The sequence below is a fragment of the Oenanthe melanoleuca genome, chromosome 14 (genome assembly GCF_029582105.1).
Source record: "Oenanthe melanoleuca isolate GR-GAL-2019-014 chromosome 14, OMel1.0, whole genome shotgun sequence".
In the NCBI taxonomy this organism is placed as follows: Eukaryota; Metazoa; Chordata; class Aves; order Passeriformes; family Muscicapidae; genus Oenanthe; species Oenanthe melanoleuca.
Genome location: NC_079348.1, coordinates 3,805,377 through 3,825,463, shown reverse-complemented (window position 1 = coordinate 3,825,463; position 20,087 = coordinate 3,805,377). Strand labels below are relative to the sequence as shown.

General features: G+C 46.2%; 1 protein-coding gene across 1 annotated transcript; it reads left to right on the top strand.

The window, feature by feature from the left end:
- Nucleotides 1–3,699: 3,699 nt before the first annotated feature.
- On the top strand, nt 3,700–8,555 carry LOC130259340 (cytochrome c oxidase assembly protein COX19). Its single transcript, XM_056503558.1, has 3 exons — nt 3,700–6,474; nt 6,574–6,685; nt 8,051–8,555. The coding sequence occupies exons 1-3, from the start codon at nt 6,393–6,395 to the stop codon at nt 8,133–8,135; spliced, it is 279 nt and encodes a 92-aa protein (XP_056359533.1). The 5' UTR covers nt 3,700–6,392; the 3' UTR covers nt 8,136–8,555.
- The last annotated feature ends 11,532 nt before the right edge of the window (nt 8,556–20,087 follow it).

The following is a 20,087-nucleotide window of genomic DNA, read 5'->3' as shown; positions in this document are numbered from 1 at the left end:
ACTGCCCAGAGAACTGTGTGTCTGGATGGCCATGCCTGGCTCAGCAGCTGGTGATGACTCTCTCTGTTAATGAACAGCTGCATGCAATCCTCTGTGAGAAACCATCCCCTGCAGGCAATCCTGCCTAGATTGGGAAAGAGATCCTGACTCCTTGGAACTTGGGAGGAGCCAGGATCAGACTCTGCAGCTGGCCAGGCAGAGGATGGAGGTGCCAAGGAGATGCCAGCCAGGAGGAGCAGATGGCAGCAGTTCTGGCCCTGCAGGTACTGAGTCATGTCCCAAGCCAGGGCAGGGTCCTGCAAGAGCCCACCTGCCCAGGTGACAGCTCCAGGAGCCACCCCCACCCTCTGCATCCTTGGGGGGATGACAACAAAGCAGAAGGGACCAAGAACAGGAAGCCACTTGTAGAAATGGTGGCTCTGGGGGGAAGGAGCTGACTTGATGCTCTATCCCATATTCTCCAGTGGGGATATTTTACTCCCCAGTTGCAGATTCTGGCAGATTACTGGGCTGTGCTGCTGTTCAACCCTTTAGAAATCTTTAGTTTTAATAATTCTTTTGCTAGAATCCTCCAAGGCTCCTGGGTGCAGGCTACACTGATGGAAAAATGATGATTATTTATTAATAATAATAAAAGTACATTAGCCAAAGGCAAGGGGAATCAATAAACTCTAACTAGATTGACATGAAAAAGGTGCCTGCATGTCTGCCTGCTCTCCAAGGCTTGTTATCAGGAGTGGAGCTTTTCACAACAGGGAACTTTCCTGTGCAGAAGAGGAGCAGGCAGAGTGGGCAAAAAAAGGAGGGCAATGGATGGTCACGTCCGTCTCAAGATTTTCTGCACAGCTATGAGGTCTTGGCCTGCACCCTCCTCTCCCAGACATTTCCAAGAATATCCTGTTCTGCCAGATTCTTCTCTGAGCAAATGGTGTGACTACTGGGACCCCTGAGACTTTAGAATGTGCAGTAAGAGGGAGGAAGAAAACCCTGTGTGAGGCCAGTTGGGCACTAAAGGAGGAAATCTGTTGCTGTTTACACAGAGCTCTGCTGGAGTAGAGCTGGCTGGTGCCAGAGCCAGCAAAAGCACCTTTCCTAGGACTTCACTCTGTGGTGACAATATGGGGTGAGATCCTTCCTCAAGTAGAGAGCCCATGGACTTACAGGCTGCTGGACTGATGCCCTGTGAGAAATTATGGATGGGCTCTCCAGAGGGAGGGAGGGAAATCTTTGCAGTTTTAAAATACAAACAAATGTGATGCCCTCACCCCAATTTCTTCCTCACATCCCTGGGCTTGCAATGTACAATCCTGAGCACAGCCTACAGCCACAGGCTCACAGGTGAGGATCCCACACAGGACTAGGGGAAAATGTTGTTCCCAGCTTATGTCTTTGTCTTTCTACCAGTTTAAGGCAGAACCACCTTCAGGGGAGCAGATTTTGTGGGCACAGCCCAGGGAACTCATCAGTTCCTCCTGGAAAATGAGTCTGCACTTGAGCACCACTCTAAGTCCTGTGTGCTCATCTGGAGAAGGTCACAGCACCTTCTAATGGGACACAGGTTACCAGAGCTACAGTAACTGCAGGATAATGCAGGGAAAGAGCTGTTATAAGGCCATAATTCAGTCAATGACTGCTGATAACATCATAAACCATGAGAGTGAACAGCAAGAGCTTGTGTGCCTTGCAAGGCTCTGCCACTGCTTTACAGCCACCAGAGATGCCTATCAGCCATGCATTGTTATCAGGGATACATAAAGCCTGAGCACACCCCATTAAACATTAACATTTTTAAAGACCCAGATGTGTTAAAACTCAGACTGCTCTTTGCTAATGGATTTTGCTTGCCTTGACAAATGCCACTGCAAAAAGAAATCAAAAGCTTTCCGACTCTGACCTCTTTCAATTTTTCATCATTACTGCATTGTTTTATTGGACTACACCCACTTCTTCCCACCCTGCAAATCTTTATTTCTACAGGATCACTACAGGGTAGTGATCATTATCTCAAATATTCACTTTGCTCATTTCTATACAAATGACTCTTTAATTTTTCATTCATCTGTCAAATCAGTGTGGGTTGCAAATCTCCTTTGGAAAGAAAAAGTCCTGAAAAATATTTTAAAAAGTCTTTATTTTATGGCAATCTTTAAAAAAAGAGATTCCTGGGTTGTTTTGTTTTGTTTTATTTTTTTTCCCCATATTCTGAGTTGCAAGATTATATGTGATGAGTCTGGTCACTGGGAGAAGAAAATAAAAAATCTGTACATGAGATTAGTGCATTGTCCCTGTGCAAAGCCTAAGGTGAGAGTATTTCCCACTTGTCTTAAGCATTTACCACACTTGGGAGTTTTGCTGCTTTTAACAGCCTCCTTCTTGGACTGAATAGATGCCATTCCTTCCTGAGTCTCACCCAGTGAGAAAACACATGGGAGATCCTTGGCTTTGGTGCTGGTAATCTACTTTTCAATATGCATATCTACAATATGATTTTCAGTAAAATCTCTTGTAACTGTAGCTAGAACCATGATCTTCCAGATCTGCATTTACAGTCAAGGCTGCCTGACCTGGGAGGTGAGTGTTGGGTAGGTTGGGTTATAAAAAGATTATTTTCAAAATACAGCTGATAAATCAAATTTCTCAACACAGCTCCAAGGATTTTTGTTCTGGGTCTCTGGCTTCCATCTCTCTCATCAACATATTGCAGAAATTGTATTAATCCAAGAGAAATTAGAGGCATTTCATGAAGGGTGATTAGTTGGTACCTACAGAAGCAGGGTCCCAGCATCTTACTTCTGGGCCCATCTTGATGCAGGTGGAGATGAGGATTTAGATGTACCAGAATTGCAATGAGCAATTTAAGATGAAGGTTTATTTCTACAAGGTCCTCTCTAAACTGATGAGGCTTTGGCTCAGTAATAACAGAAAATAAACTATCTGTACATCTTTATAGAGCACATAACATATTAAGGCCCTGACCTTATTGGCATGAAACTCCAATTTCCCTGTAAGCTCAAAACAATAATATTTCATTAATCATCCACAACAGAAATCCCCATTCCCCAGACTGTTCTGGCAATATTCTGCATTTTTGCTTGTCTAGGAACCTGGATTAAAAGGGAGAAAAATGGTTTACAACAGCCTGTGGCAGTGATGGAGCAAGAGGCCTTATGTAAGAGCTGGCGAAGGTGAGGCGTAGGAATGAGTGATCCTGGAAGGATGTTTCTCTGAGGTGTGCCTGTGCCTGGGCTGGGAACAGCAGTCTCAAGGGCACAAATTCCAGCATCTGAATGTGCTTGGTCTTGTTCAACTCATTAATTTCCTACAGCTATCCCAAGTCAAGCTATGAAATCCCCTAGTGCTTTACTCCGAGCCTTTCATGGCTTGTCAATAAATTATTTTCCAATTAACTGCCTGATAATTTGAGTCCGCAGGCTCTAAAAAGAGGCAGCATGGTGAGAGAGAAAATAATGAAAGTCATGGACGTTTCCCTGCCTGTAAAAAAGAATAAAGGTTCTTCTCTGAAGTATTATTCAATTTGGTGCTTCCAAAAAGTGAGTATATAATAGGAGTTTGTCCAGCTGATGGATAAATACCAGTAGTGGAATAAGTTTTCAGCACTATCTGACAAGATTGGAAAAGAACAGTTTTAAATGTTACTTCAGTCAATAATTAATGATGAAAATCACTGATTCAAGCAAAGGATTTTTATTTATTTTTTAGACTACCAAGCTGTGTAACTTGAAAGGGGAAGAGACAAGATTTTCCTTAGTTTGGGAAGTCTTGTAATTTGTGCATACTAATTTTTGGCAAGGGCTCAGGACTCCAGACTAGAGGTACTGTGAAACACTACGAATTATCTCGTCTCTCTTGTACAATGGGCACCCTTTTGCTGAAGCAGCTATTTCAGATTTCCCTGATGCTCTCAAAGTCTCCCATTTCTTTGAAAGATAATATGTGAAAAGCATTTAATTCTGTTTGTGGCACTGCTCTTTGTGGCTCTGTTTTTGTTGAGTTGTTTTGGAACTGGTTGGTTTAATCCACAAATGAGGTTTTTTCCTTCACAGTGGTTATCTAATGGGGGTTTCATTTGATCTCCATGGGAAAAATATATCCTAAATTGCTAAAGCACGTGTACTAGATTGTATGACAACCTGTACCTTTAAAGGAAATTCTAGAAGATACAACTGGCATTTGCAATAAAAACATTAAGTAATCATAACCAAACACCTGCTACTATACCTGACCTGAATTTGAGTAACTACAACATTTAAGACCCTGAGTTAAATAGGTTAAAAAAAAAAAGGATATAATCAAATATAGCAAGTCAATGTAGTCTTTGCAGAGAATCTTAGAATGATTTAGGTTGGAAAAGACCTCTAAGATCATTGAGCCCAACTGTTCCCCCAGTGCTGCCAAGGTCACCACTAAAATCATGTCCCCAAATGCCACATCTATGTGGCTTTTAAATACCTCCAGGGATGGGGGCTCCACCACTGCCCTGGGCAGCTGTGGCAATGCTTGGGGAAGTGAATTTTCCTGGTATCCACACTCATGCCCAGTTGGGTGTCATCTACAGCCTCACTGAGGGTGCACCCGACCCCATCACCCAGATCATTGGTAAAGATGTTGAACAGAACTGGAAAGGGTTGGTGCTGTCTGCCTGGGAATAATTCCACTGTGGGATCTCTGCACATCTTTTTCCTTTGGCTTCTTCCTTCATTGCATGGGAAATCACTGTGACAGAAAGTAAGGAATGCAATTTGCACAGTTTGCTAAAATCAAGTGCTTTGACACGTCAGTTGAACTTGTCCAGATAAACCAAAGTTGCTTCCCTGCTGCTTGGTCATCTGAAATCTGGGAGACAGCTTGCTGCATGTATTTATGAAAGAGGAGTATTTCCCTTTTACCATTAAGTGTTATAATGAAGTCAAGTGGAAAAGTGCTATTTACTGTATAATGAAACCCATCTATTGTTCATATCCCTGAAAACCTCGTAATAAAACCTTATATTTCAAGCTGTGCAAACCAGTTGCTTATGTAATAGAACATGGTGTAATTTTCCATTTACAATTTCAATACTGTAATAAGAAAGCAATCAAAGCATAAACAAAAGACACTTTAAATGGAGCTGCAGTTAATATTTCCATAATGGCTGTCCTTAAAAATTGAAGCTATTTCATTTCTTTTTTTTTCCCAGTCTCAAATTCTTTCTGCTTAGCTCAGTTATTTAATTAAAAGACAATCAACTTAAAAAAGATAAAATACTGTCTTAAACCAATTGCAGCTATGGGCAAAGAAGAAGAAATGCCAGCATAATCCACGGTAAACACTTGGAGAGTTAAATTAAAGCTATTTCTCATCTTCCTTTCAGAAGATTGTGAATCTGCAGAGTTTGTGCTGTAAACCTTCAGGCAGAAAGGCTGATTTTCTTTGTTGTACATCTTGAGGATCTGGAAGTTCACCATTTCAATATACAAAATTCATAACAGGATTTAAACAGAATGGGTTTAATAATATATTTCCCTTTATCTAGGTCCATCTTCTTTTCTTCTTTTAAGTATTCTGGTTTATACAAACTCCAAAACTTCTATGATTAACACGAATCATTTATCAATTATCACACTGGGGATACATGGGGGCCATTGCCCACTCCGTGCTGCACTGAACTTTGGTTTGCAGCTCCCTTTTATAGCATAGTTTCCTTGTAGTCACCAATAATTGTTATTTTTTGTTGTCATAATTTGGCCAGGTAAGCAGTGGTGGTCCGTGGGATCGCTGGACGATGTGAGTCTCCAGACAATTTGTCAAGTCCCATAGATAACATCTGGTCTTGGTAGATAAGAAATGGCAGAAGTCAGGAAGTCTGGTCTCAGGGATAGACTGCAATTGATCACATAAGGGCAGGAAACCTGATTTTGCAGGATCTGTCGGGATGTGAAAGCCTTGTTTTGCAAGCTGTCAGTAGCAGGGGGATTTAAAACACAATTATTTAATCATATATTTTCCTTTCTTTAGTATCATGCGCTTAATTTCAGACCTAAGTACTCTGGTTTATACAAACCCCAATACTTTTATGATGAACACGGATCTTTTATCAGTTATCACAGTGAGGAGGAATCGGTCCCTGGGCGCGGGGACGGGAGCGATCCCCCCGCTCCGGCCCGGCCCAACATGGCGGCGGCGCCGTCTCCATGGCGACGCGCCCCGCGCTCCGGTTGCCGTAGCAACGCCCACGCCGTTTCCGCGGCTGTGCGGCCCGGCCCCTTCCGGGTTGCCGCGGTCACGTGATTCCCTCGGTGCGCTCGGCGCGCGGCTCCCCCCGGCGGCGGGAGCGTGACCGGGAGTGACCGCAGAGTGACCGCAGAGTGACCGCAGCGACCCCCGGCAGCGACATGTCCACCGCCATGAACTTCAGCAGCAAGAGCTTCACGCCGCGGCCGCCGGACAAGGGCGCGTTCCCGCTGGATCACTTCGGTGCGGTAGCGCGGCCTAGCGCCGGGCCCGTCCGCGCCCCGCCGGGCCCGGGCCGCCCCCGAGCGCGGCGCTAGCGCGGCCCCGCTGTGTGTGTTGCAGGGGAGTGCAGCGCCTTCAAGGAGCGCTTCATGGAGTGTCTGCGCCACAGCGGCTACGAGAGCGCGGCCTGCCGGCAGAGCGCCATGGCCTACCTGGAGTGCCGCATGGACAGGCGAGTGCGGGCGGGGAGAGCGGCGGGGAGCGCCCGCCACGCAGGGGTTTGTGTCCGTGCAGGAAATAGATGCTGCGTGTGGCGTCTGCAGGTTACCCGCCTTGCGGTTTGGATGCTGTCCCGACCTTACGGTGGGATAACAGCGAGAGCCGGGCAGCTTCCCAGCACAGCGGCCAGTGAAGCTTTTTTTCTCTTTTCTATTGTGCTTACAAGTTAAACTTTTAACTTGTAGCCCGTACTTTGCTCGCCTTTTTCATGGAGGCAGAAGCTTTGCTCACGGACAGATTATTTTCCATCAAGCCATCCGTTCAGTTGTAAACTGGACAAAATATGGTATCACAATTTCTTTGCCTGTGTCTTTGTGAAACCAGCTCCCTGCCTACCACCCCTGCTCGAGTGACATCCACAGCGATCTGTTTCAATCTAGACTGCTCTCAGTACAGTTCACATCGTCAGACATCAATTGAAATAGATGATGATGCCTTTTAAGATTTAAAATGTGCTTTATAGCATATTTACTTCTTCATTTTATTTTATTCTATTTCCTACGCCATATTTTTTAAGGTGTGAAATGACCATTTTGTTTCAAGTGAGCAAGGCAAAGTGTTCTCAATAAGCACTGACTGTCTTCAAGATGCCTACAAGTGTTGAGTATAACATAATGAATTATCCAGTGGTATTTTTCTTGGATACACTAATGCAATTGAGTCTTAATTAATGCTGAGTTCAAGTGGAAATAATTTGGCTGCTAGCCCCTTAGAAATATGTTTCAAGCAGGCAAGTTAAAAGTTTTTGTACCTCAGTTCAAGTGAAGAAAGTGTTGGTGATTGGTTTTCCAGGGATGTTTCCACTCATGCATTGCTTTGCAGTGCTTCCTGTGCAAGGGTGAGTCAGGGAACTTTGGAAAATGCACAAATTTCCCTGTATCTAGGGAAAGTACACTGCAAATCAAAAATTAGTGTGAAAATCACTACAGTGGCACCACAGAGGCTGTTCTAAACCAGATTCACTTGAAAATGTAGATGGCATTGGTAGAATTTTAGGAAGCTCTTATGCAATGTGTTAATTAACCAGGAGTCAGGTTGGTTTCTGACAAAACTCTTACTCAGCACCTAAAATGGGGAAATAACAAATTTAATTGGAAAACCACTGTTAAGGGGGAAAAATAAATCACTGAATTTGAAGGAAATTGCTTTCCTTCAAGTGAATTTTCTGAGGTCTTGTCAAACAGCAGTGACTCTGTATAGATGTCTTGGATCTGTTCAGGGTAAATAATAGTAATTGAGGTGGAAAGTGCTGCTGTTCTCTTGGTTGTAGGCTGTATTCTCTAAAATGTTTTTTGTTGTTTTCTTCTTTTTTACTTAGGCAACTTATGGCTAATGAACCACTGGAAAAGTTGGGATTTAAAGACCTGATAAATGAGAAACCAGAAGAAAAACCTGGAAAGTGATGATGAAGACAGCTTTGCTCCTCATGAGGGGAAAGCATAACTCTGAATGTAGTACATATTGTACATTCTGTTCATATTGCAACAGGAAGTGTTTGCTGGAAGAACCTTTTTTCCAAAGTTTAATTTTCTTAAAATAAGAGTTTTCTTTAAATGAGCAAATGTACTGCCTTTGTCTGCTTTGCTCAAGTATTTCTTAAATTCTTTCTTTTAATTTCTCTAGAGGCAAAACAGTTACAGCCCAAAGTGTTCTCCATGTTTCTGTAAGAACAGTGAAGTCTTATTTTAAGAGGACAAAACCCAAACCAAACAGTTCTTTATTATGTAGGTCTTGAAATACTGATTAATCTTCTATGGGCAGTACTGATATGCTCACATGAGTTACTTGCCAGGTGGAAATAAAGCTGTTATACTTTAAAATTGCTTTTTATTAAATACTGGCATTAGTGCCTGTCCTTGGGGTGGTCCCACCCTGCTGTGGGAGACACTGGGTCCTGTGGGGGTACTTGGGGTGCAGTGCCTTTTCAGTCATTTCATCTTCCAGCATTGTTAGGAGAGTATTTCTAGTTCCAGGCACCTGTCAGGGAGTGATTCTGCTTTTATTTACTGTGCCAGCAGCGTTCACCTAATTTTTTCATCATTTAACTGAGAAGAGTGGTGTTTCTCTTGCATGTTCTAATGCAGCTGAAGTCTTTCTCAATCAACGTTGAGTTCAAGCAGAAATAATTTAGCCTATTAGCCCCTAGAAATGTGTTTCAAGCAAGCAATAAATTTGTAAATCTTCTGATGTATGTCCCACTGTGTGTTCTGCCCTGTTATCCCTGCTGCTTTGTCCTTGTTATTCACCCAGTGAATCATTTTTCTGTGTATGTGGCTGTCTCTGCCAAGGCAGTTCTCTGATGCTTCCCTGGTTATTTGGTGTCCCCTCTCTGATACATCTCACTTCCCCTGCTGTCTGCTTTTGCTTCTGCCTCTCTCCACTGTGCATCTGCTCATACTGAGTTCTAGGGAAGGGTGAAAGAACATTTTCTGCTCTTCGTACAGATCATTGGGGCTGAGATTTAAATTGTTTCTCTGTCTAATCTGATGGAACAGAGTGCATATAGCTCAGAGCAGGTTCCTGTTTGAAAAGGACATTTCCCTGCTGCTGCATATTTTTATACCACTTCATTCTGCTGTTCAAATTATATCCTTTGGTGAGATTAGTACATTTATAGGAAAGAAAGCAGAGATTGTATTGCTGCAACAGATACTAAAAGACATAATATTAAACCACTGAATAAGAGCTTTCTTTTAGCAATACCAAGTTAGAATTAAAATAATCTCCAGCATCTTCAGAAGAAAGAAATCAAATTTCATGCTTCTGTGCTCCCTGAATATTGAAAGGCAAAGTGAATTCCTGCTAGGTCTGAAAGAACCCACCAGTGGTGGGGGAGTAATCTGGGCTGTTATCAGTGGTAGCTTCTTTTTTTGGTTGTTACTCTGCCTGTGGTTTTGGCCAGGCAGTTCCTTCACAGTTTGGGTGTGTTTTCCTGAGACATTGATGCCAGCTCTGTCCGGGTTGTTACAAAGTTTGTGAGGTGTTGAGTGACTCTCATCCGGACAGGACTGCGGGGGTGAGAGGTTTGCACCTTTCACCAGCCCTAAGATCACATCCTCATCCTGTCCAATCCATGGGCACGTCTCATCCTGCTTCCCAGCACAGTGAGTCAGCTGCTGTCCCCTTGTGCCAGGACAAGAAGAGAGCTGAAAATTCAGGGAATGGGCAGAAGCACATCTGTCCTGGCTGTAAGCATTGGCTGCAGAAAAAAAAAAAAAATCTTTGGTGGAGCTTTAAGGGAAGCTCAGAGCTGCTGGGGGATGGATATCAGACAATTGAGATCTGATGCAGATGAGAAATGGTGAGAAAAAAAGCCATTGTGCCAGACCTGGGGTCAAACGGTTTTCCCAATGTGCTTAAGGGGACAAGTCCCTGCAACACTGGAGTCATCTGGGAGAGTTCCCAGAATGTTCTTCAATTAATTCCTGCCAGCATACAAATCATTAATTAAAATCTTTCCACCTCTGTATTTTAGTATTGCTGGTGGTATCCAGGTTGCTGCTCCTTTAAACTGGCAGTGGGGTATAAGCCAAATGAAAGCAGTAGATTCATAGCCAGCTTTTGTGTGCCCAGGCTGAGCAGGAACCTCTCCAGAAGCCTGTCACCACATTGGGAAAAATCTGTATTCTGGAAACGCTGGGCTGAGGTGTGCGTGCTCCAGGGGAGGCAGTTTGTCAGGGGCACTGATTTCTTGGTGGAGCAGTTTGGAGCTGATGAGCTGCTGTGCTGTGGGAGTGCATCAATCTTCCTGCGAGGAGCCTGCCAGGTGCTGCCCGTGCCAGCTGCCGCGAGGCTCCACCTGCCGACAGATCTGCGACCTGGAGACAGGCAAACCATTGGGGATCAGCTGGGACTGACGTACACACTGCCAGCCTGGATGGAACTGCACAGGTGTGGAAGGGATGGCCCGAGGCAGGAGGAAGTGGTGGAGTGAAGATCCATGTGAGCTGTTACCATCACAATAGAAATCAATAAGCCAGGCAGTTGCAATTGTCTTTTCTGTAGCTTTTCTTTGGCAAAGACTCGTTCACACCCTAATGAGGCACCCAGCTGCTTGGGATCGCTCCCAGGGAGTCCCCGGAGGGCTCTGGATCAGCAGAGCTTTACCCACACATTCTTTGCTCAGATTAAAATCCACTCAACCACAAAGAGCTTAACCTTGATCACAGCAGTTATTTACAGAGAGAACATTGCTGCAAGTTAACCATCGTTACATCTTCCTGGGAGACCTTGAGCTTTAGGTGTATCTCTCCAAACAACTACATGACCTGCAGAACCAGGAAGAAAGGGTTTAATAAACATTTCCAGAGCTCTGGGTGTGCTTTCACAGAAAAGCCTACACAAAGAAAGCCTCTGGAAATGGGCCATGGTCCAAAGTCCTTTGTAGGAGCACAATGAGGCCGTGCCTCAGTGCTGAGAAGGGATTGTTGGTGCATCTGCCACCTGCAAGGACATACCTGGCATAGCAGGAGGGTCACAGCTGTCAGCAGCTGTGGCTCAGTGTTTGGGGCTGTGAGCAGCCAGAGCAGGCAGTGGGTGTGACCTTCACACTCGGTCCTTCCCCAAAGCATTCTCCCCAGTTTGTCCTGCTGGCTTCAAGCCCAAGGAATTCCTTGTGGCTGGGTATTGCACTTATAGTCAGTGGTCACCAGCTTGGTTTCCTTGGGAGAACACATTGCTGCTGGTGATTTGTCCTTTGGCGCAGCAATCAAAACAGCTTTCACTTACTGCTGCCTTTGGTTTTGGCTGAACCAGGTGAGGGGAAATGAGTTAAAGCATCTCTTAAATTTCACCTCGTTGTCTCACTCCAAGCAGAGAACTGAGAGGCAGCACCATTTTCACCGATCCTCTGGAATGAAACCTGGGTTGTAGGAGGCTATGAGAGAAGGAACAGCCTGCTGCCATATTAAAAATGTCAGTGTCTGGAGCATCACTTGTTGCTGCTCTGAGAAGTGCCTTGGATGTTCTGGCTCCACTGGAGAGCAGTATTTTTCTACATTTCTCATCCATAATTCCTGGGATGGGAATGATACTTCTGCTAGTGTGCAGGACTGCTGTCATGTCTGGTAGCATATCTATCCAGAGGACTTCAGTGCTTTTGTGCCTGGAGGAGATCCATGCTGGAAGAGATCCTTCTGCTAAATTGGGAATATTGTATATTATATCAAGTTTCCCACAAAAATCAAAGCTCTGACTCAAATTAGTGCAAATGCAAGGGTATTTTCTTTTCAAGGGTATTTCAATGAAATATGGACATCTGATTAAACTTATCCTGGTTTTATTTTCTTTTTCTTAATGATTCTGCTTCTGTGTTGCATTTTTTGTCAGGATGCAGCAGATTTTCTAGTTTACAGATTTCAAGACAAAATGCCTTTCTTCTGGAATGAAGGTGCCATATGGCTTGAAATGCATAATTGATCACTGCTCAAAATAGGAGCTTCATAGAAAGTCACCTAGAAGTCCAATGAGTATATGCAGGGGATTTGATAGACCTTGATCCATTTTTTTTGTTTCCTGGAACTGATGATGATACAGGGACAGATTTTTATGGCTCTCCCTAGAGGTTCTGATGCTTGTGCTCTCTCATTATCCAGGAGATTTTGGGATTTGCATTAGCAGGTGCATCAGTCTTAGGCTTGCTGACTCCTGCTGGGCTTGGCTGAATGACAAGCTGGCATTCACCATATAGCCCAACAAGGTCTCTGTGAGGTAAAACAGTCCAGCTGATCAAATCTGGTGAGCTGATCCAGCCCTTGGTGTCCCACATTTCCCCACCTCCAGGGGGATGCCTGCACAAGCAGTCCTTCCCACAGAGAGTGAGGCTGGTTCCACTGCTGTGGGAGGGATACTGGGATGCTGCCTGGCAATGAGCAACCCCATAAACCACCTTGTATTGTGGATGCTTTTCTGTCCAGGTCCTTATGAGTTATGGTAAACTTGGATAGGAGCAGTGATGGAAAGCAGCCTGGCAAAGAAACAGTAATGGGGTGAATAAAGCATGGAGACAGAATGACCCAGGCTTTTCACTTCACCCTGATGGGTTTAAAAATCAGGTGGTGGGAGTGTTTCTGCAGCCCCTTTGGGCAGCTGAGTCCTTTGCCTATTTTAGTAACCTTAGGGGAGGTTACAGCTCTGAGTTCTGGAGGATTTCTAGTTTTCTTGCTGCTAGCAAGCCCTGCTGAGCAAGAACCTGCTCACACACCCGGTTCTGATCCTGCTTGCAGAGCTGCTGAACACGGGGAGCACGTGGGAAGGCAGCAGCATGGGAGGGGGTGCTCTGTGAGGGAGTCAGGCCCCTTGTGTCTGCTCAATTTACATTTCTCTGTTATTAAACCATCCTCTGGTTTTTGGCAGGGTTTGGAAGCATGTCTCCTTAGTGGGCAAGGTAGAAGAATGATGGCACCACTGAATCTGGGACACCAGGATGGCCCTGAGGGTTTGAGGTGATGCTGTGTGCTGCAGACATCTGCTGCCAATCTACCCAGGGCTCTTCCCCTCTGGGTTGCACTGACAGCCCCAGGCAGCAGGGCTGGCTGGATGGAAAAGCATTTCACCACACTGAGGAAGTCAGTTTTTGGGCAGGCAGACCCAGATGGGAAAAAAATATTCCTTCTGCCACTCAGGATTGCAGAGAAGCTGTGGGTCAGATCAATGCTGAGAAAATTGCTGGTAACTCAGGATTCTGAACCAGGCAGGAGCAAAACCCCCTCAGTGATAAATGAGCCTTCACAGCCCCATGAGCAAGCACCAAGTAGGAAATCCCAGGGGTGTAATGAGGCTGGCTCCTTGCTGGGGGCTGAGGTTGCCTCCCTTGGCTTTTGCTCTTTAGCATGGGGGTGGGAGTCAAGTTGTGTTGACTTCACCCCCTGGATTAAGCAGGTTGTCTTCAGCCTTGTACAGAGCACAGGCTCTGGGGTGTGCCTGTTGTTTGGCACATCCCCCATGTTCATGTGCATGCTCAGAGTGGTTGCTAAGGCAGCACAAACCTGCCCCCCTTCTCTGTGCTTTCCAATTTCTGTCTGATGCAGAGGTGTAGGTGTGCTGTGTCCATGCAATCCCAGAGCAGGGTCTGCGTGGGGCAGCAGAGGCAGTGCCACAGATCAGCTGTGAACAGTCTGTGTGCACAGACATCCGTGGGAGTGGTACAGCTGGGTGGAGTGTGGGGTTTAGTTTAGTCTCCCCTGACCCCAAACTGTGCTGCAGAGTCTGGTGGAAAAGAGGGGCTGTCCTCTGCCAACAGCTAGGATTGAGGGGGGCAGCATGGAGGGGAACATCTCTGGCAGGAGGTGCATCCTGACATTGTGTGGGGGGAGATGCTCAGGCTGTGCTTGGGCAGCACAGGGATGTTACAGGAACTGGGGCACTGCAGGGCTGTGCTGACAGGAGGTGCGTGCTCTGGTCAAAGGGACAGAGATGCTGAGTTCACTGGCTGCTGAGTAAGAACCAGGTAGGTGAAAAATGAGAATGTGTCTGGAACATCTACTCCATCCTTTTAGCAGGCATGGCAGGAGACTTGCAGGTGTGGTGGTGCCAGCTAGAAGGACTCATTTGAGCACAGAGATGTCTGGATTGATGGCTTTATTTCAGCTTATTTTAGCAAGTAATAGGCAGGGGGGTGATGTTTATCACTGAAACTGGAGCTGGCTGTACTTTAGATCACAGCTCTAATCAGCTGGACTGACTGGGACAGTAAATCACCTCAGCAGCACTATTAACACAGGGTGATGGCTGTAGTAAAACCTCTGGTCCTGCTGGTTCTTCACTCAGGTCGGTGCTTCTGCTCTGGTGCATTTATTGAGGCTCCTTCACAAAAGTCACCTGGGTGACTGCTCTGACTCAGCCATGGAAATGGCTGCTCTCCTGCCATTCCCCAACCTGGCTTGGGCTCTTTTTATACCCTGCTATAAAATTGTTTATTTTTGCACCTGTTTAGAAAGACTTTTTGGCCACAGGGGTCTCATGATGTTGTTTTCATGGCTTCTGGAGCAGGGCTGCTCTGTTGTTGCTGGAAATAATTGCTGTTAATTAATTCTTTGCTGATTTTTCTTTGGCAAAGCATACTGAAATAAACAGATAAATGAGCAGCATGCTCTGTATCTCAGTGTTGTGGGAGCTTTTAGGAGGCATACAGTGACATCTAAACAATCTTATCAGCAGCCAGAGGAAGGGTAGGACATGGCCCTCAACTTTCTGTGGACAAAGTTAATTGGGGGGAGGCTGAATTACCATCTCCAGCTGTTTGGCAGCTCTCTTCAGGCCATCATTTTTAATCTCTTTCTAGAGAAAAACCACGGTTTTGTTTCCATCCACTGCTTCATTCAAATCACAGCTGAGCAGTGCTACAGAAGGGGATGTGATCTCAGCTGCCTGAGCTGGACCAGCAGCTGAAGGCAGCAGTCTGTGACACCAGACTGACCACTGGGGCCATAAAAACTGCACTGTTTTCTCTCTTCTTCTGTGCCCTTTTAAAATGCCCTTTTAAAATTTTCTTCTGAGCGACTCAGGCTCTGCTGCAGAGACTTCCAGACCAGAAGTGAAGTTCTGGACTTCAGGCCCTCCATCCTGTGGTCCTGCCTGCACCTCCATCATCCCCTTTGCTCTGTGTCCCTGGCTGGAGCAGCCCCTGGCTCCCAGCACCCAGAGCTGGCAGCAGGTGGGTGGGTCACTCGTGTCCACCCTGTGGGACATCACACAGCTCAGTCTCCTGCTTGAATGTCTCCAAGCTGTACCTGGAAGGATGAGCCATTTGAGCCAGGAAGAAATTAAATTACTGGAATTGAGCAAAAGCAATTTCCATGATAAGTGCTGCCCTGCTGTTTGCACACTGAGCCTGTCCTGCTGTGTCTCTGACTCAGACTGAATTGATGACGTCCCGCTCTGAATGATCACTTTGACTTTTCTTTGGAGGAGCTGATCCCCTGATGTATGAATGTCATCACACACATGTTGGCTTTCTCCATACAGAGATTCCACAGGCCTAAGTCTCTCAATTAGGATAAATCAGGAGCAATGCTAAAAGCACTGGTCTACCACTGGCGTAGGTGAACTGTTGACTTCCTTGGACTAATTTCATCTCCTCTGTGCACAGAAAAGAGCCTGTCATTGGACAGTAGCAATCAGCATAGCTCCAGCTGGCTCACTGCAGCTGCCAGGGAGCCAATTCCCTCAGCTGCCCCCTCCATGTCATATTTTACATCATAGGAAATGGCTTTGGTGCAACAACAGGACTGTTGCAGAGCTGTTTATCTTACACTGAGATTTCCCCAGGTGCCGTGGAGCAGACATACAAATATCCAACATCTTCAAGCCATCAATTACATCCTCTCTCTCCCTCTCTCTCTCTCTCTCTCAGACATATTTTGGCTCCCAACCATGCTGTCTGAGCAACTAAGCAGCCCCTGCAGCCATGTGCTGACCCCCAAACCAGCCCATTGCTGGCCAGAGGCAGGCAGAAAAGAAACTGAAAGGGTGTCCAGAGCACATGACAGGCTGGTGGTTAGAGAAGTTTTGTGGCAGCATGGCTGTGAGAGAGCAGTGATCAGCTCTAGGGTGTTGCAGAAATCTAAAAAAAGAGGTTTTGTTCTGAACACCTCCTTGTCCTCATTCTCCCAAGTTCTGCTTCCCTGCAGAGGATCTCTGTGGTCTGGTTTGCATGGTGGTAAATCATGGGAATAAAGGGCTCCCCTTTTTCACACTGGTGATACTGGGCTGCAATAGAATCAACCACTATGCAAATGGAAAGAAACCCTGATCACTCTGCATTGAGACACTTTCAGAGCTGCACAACACTTTGTCTTCTTAGAGGGCTGCTGCAGGTGCAGAGCAGCTCTGCAGACACAGGACATCACAGTTCTTTTCCCACCTTCACATCATTTTCTCCTGCATCATCCTCTTCAACTCAATCCACGCATCCTAACCACATGTGCTTTTCCCTGTTCCACACAAAAACAATCTCACAGGCTCCATGCAGCAATTTGCTCAAAATAAGAGAAAGTTGGCATCAGTATTGAATTTTTGGTTCAAGAGTTTTTAAATTGCCCTGATCTGAGCTCTCTGCTCTGTGGCATTCCTCCCTCCCAGCTATACCCACTCTTGATTTAACTGGATAACCCAGAAAACGCTTTTTTTTTTTTTTTTTTTTTTTTTTTTTTGAGAAAAACCTCTAGGATTGGTTTCTTCCTTTTTTTTCTTTTTCTTTTGAACAGGAAACCAATACTGCAACGGAAATGAGCTGCTTCAACATAGGTGTGGGTGCCAGTGCTGCAGCTTGTTCAGCTGCAAGAGCTGCCTCCCCTGTGGTACTGAGGAAGCCTATGGAATCCTGCCTGGTGTATCTGCTCCTCCAGAGTTTTGCTGGAATGCAGTTGCCGTGGCATGAATTATTGATATTTCTGTTCAGGTTTGCTGTTCACGCAGGAATTTGTAATGCTTCCCCACGTTGTGCTGGGAATGTGCTCCTGGGTCACATCAAGGGCTGTGTTTAACACCCTTTTACCTGCATGGCTGTGACATTGATTTAGCCTTTTCAGGGCTAGGGCTGCTAAATTAACTAAACCCCAGAGTTAACAGCTCTTTCCTAACAAAAGGCAGTCTCGGGGTGAAAGGAGCTGATATGGAAGGGCTAGGAGAATGTCTGTGCATTTTCAGGGCGTCACCACAAAGATGATGGAAAGGTTTCCAGGAATCTCTGAGTGTTCTTTGCCCTGACCTCAGTATCTGGCATTTCCAGAGGCTGCCCTTGCTGCCACCGTGCTTGGCACCTCGGGAGATCGCATTAATAACGTCCGTTTCTAAGGCAACAACCTTGTGAATTAGAAAAGACTGAGTTAAAAGTGTGTGTTGTTTACAAACAAACACATCTTTACACATAAATATGTAAGTATTTACATACATATGGATATGAATTTATGTCAGACCTCCAAGTCACTTAGCAGTGGAGAGACAGGAAACATCTGAATGAGGGTGATGTATTGACAGCGACAACTCATCTCCAGAGAGTTTGGTCAGAGATGTTGCAAGTGGGAGCAAATTCCTTTAGATATTCTCTGAAAGGTGCTACCCACAGGAAAATGTGGGGCCAAGCTCAGAGGAGGGAACAGTGTGACACAGATAAGCCTGAGCAGTGATGCCCATCAGCCTCCACCAGCTCTGCAGGGGCAACCTTTGCTCTTTACCCAGTGTGAGATGTAAACTCAGACACAGTCCCTGGTCTACGCCAGGAATCACAATCCTCAGGAGTCAATGTCCATCAGAAGAACCTCAGTGCCTGCCCTGCATCAACATTATGCCAACCAACACTGGGGCAATACCCAGCCTCTTAAACTTGGATAAACCAGGAGTAAATTTACTGAGATACCCCTGTACGTGTGAGGTCGGCTCAAGCCTTTGATTTTCCATTGAACAAAAGTTTATCTCCATTTCTGGCTCATTTAGTTCCAACTTTTCTCCCTGTCTCTCCACTTCCCCTCCACCCACGTGGGCTGTTTGTTTCCCATGTGAAGTCTGGAGCAATTGTGATGAGACTTAAATGCTGAGGATGCTGCTGATCGACCTTTGCTGGCCCTGCTCTGCCTGTCCTTTATGAAACTCCCCCCTCTCATCATTGACAACAGGCTCTGTTTTATTTGATTTTATTACAAGATATAAATTTCTGTCTGCAGCTCTGGCTTCCAGCACGCGGAGGAGAGAGAGGAATTGCCTAGCAACCAGGAGAACAAAAAATTAAGAGAATCAATAAGTCTTAATGGAAAGCTAAACAGAGACTTTCAAACCAAACCCCCTCCCTGCTCCCAGTGCTGGCCCGTGGTAAGTTCCTAATGATGTGTGGCATCCTGGTTATTGCATGGAGCACTCAGCAAATGCCTCTTCTGGAAAAGCCAAAGTGCAAATGAAAACCTGGCCTAACCTGGGCTCAGGTAAGGCTCTGATCCTGTAATATTTACACTGTCTAGCTTGAACACAGCACAGGTGTGGAGGGTTAAGGTACTCTGCTGGGCTGGTTTCACTCTGAGGGTGCTAGAAGCCAGTGCTCCAGGTGAGTGTCAGTGACTCAGAGGCTGAAGAAGGTGAGGGTCTGGATGCAGCAGCTCAGTTTCCTCACAAAAAGGTCTGTCAGGAGGATTATGCCTTTGGTTAGGATGGGAGTGAGTTTCCAGACTTTATCAAGCTATGTGTGTAAATGCAGCAAGCCCAGCATGATGCATGACACTGGGTTGAGCCAGAGTCCAGCATCAGTTTAGAGCAGTCAGAAATAAACCTGGATACAGTCACCTGTCTGGCAGCACAAATGCAAAAGTCATTTAGGAAAAGGTATTCCAGGCAAAGGGAGCATTGTAAATGTACGAGGCCATGACTCTGCCTGTATTTAAGGTGCTATTTTCTCCCACAAAATATTCTCAGCAACCTGCTCACATCCTCATGTTTGCAGGATCAAGATGGTGGTTTGCTTTTGAAAGTTTTCCAGGAGCTACTGGAAACCTCCTCTTGCAGATGCTTGTGCACACCCTGAATCTCATGGGCAGCATGACTGGCATGAGCTGAGCTTGCAGGAGGGCACTGCTTTGTTGGAGGAAGCAGATTTAAATGAGGACTTTCTTTGCAGGACCAAAATTGTTTTTATAAGCAGAGATGTGTGAACCATAAGCAGGCCATAGCAGCATCACAAGTGACCCATACGTGAGAAGAAGATCTCAGCAAGGGTTAAGGAGGCATAGCTCTGAACTCTTCCTTGGCCAACAGCTTCCCACATCCTGCCCCTGAGTGACACTTTAGTCTTTGCCTGGCAAAACAAGGAGTCTTGCCCCATAGATGGCACGAGATGTACAGCCAAAATGACACAGGGATGTTTTCCCCCCCAGTACTCCCTTGACACCATGGAGTGTGAAAAACGTGGGAAGACGCTTGGAGGACAGTCCTGCCAAGACACAGACGTGGAAGCTGGCGGTGATGTGCAAGGACAGCAGTGAGGGAGGAGTGTTTTGGAGTGCATGGGGTTACTAGTGAAAACTCCACAAATACCCCCAAAAGCTGCTGATTTAGAGGGGCATCCCAAACCCGCCAAGGCGCTTGAGTGGCAAGGCCAGTGAGAGCAACAGGCGAAGACCCTCGGCTCCCACCGGCGACAGGAGCTAAAACAGGAGAGGCAGCAGGACGGGTGGGATGCCCTGAAGGTCGGGGAGCACCGCGGGGGCAGGAGCCGCCCCGGCGGGCGCTGCCGCTGGAGGTCGCGGCGGGCGAGCGGCGCGGGGAGGCGGCAGCGAGCGGAGCCGGCGGCACCGGCAGGGCAGGCAGGGCACACAGCAGGGCAGGCAGGGCACACAGCAGGGCACAGCAGGGCACAGCAGGGCAGGGCAGGG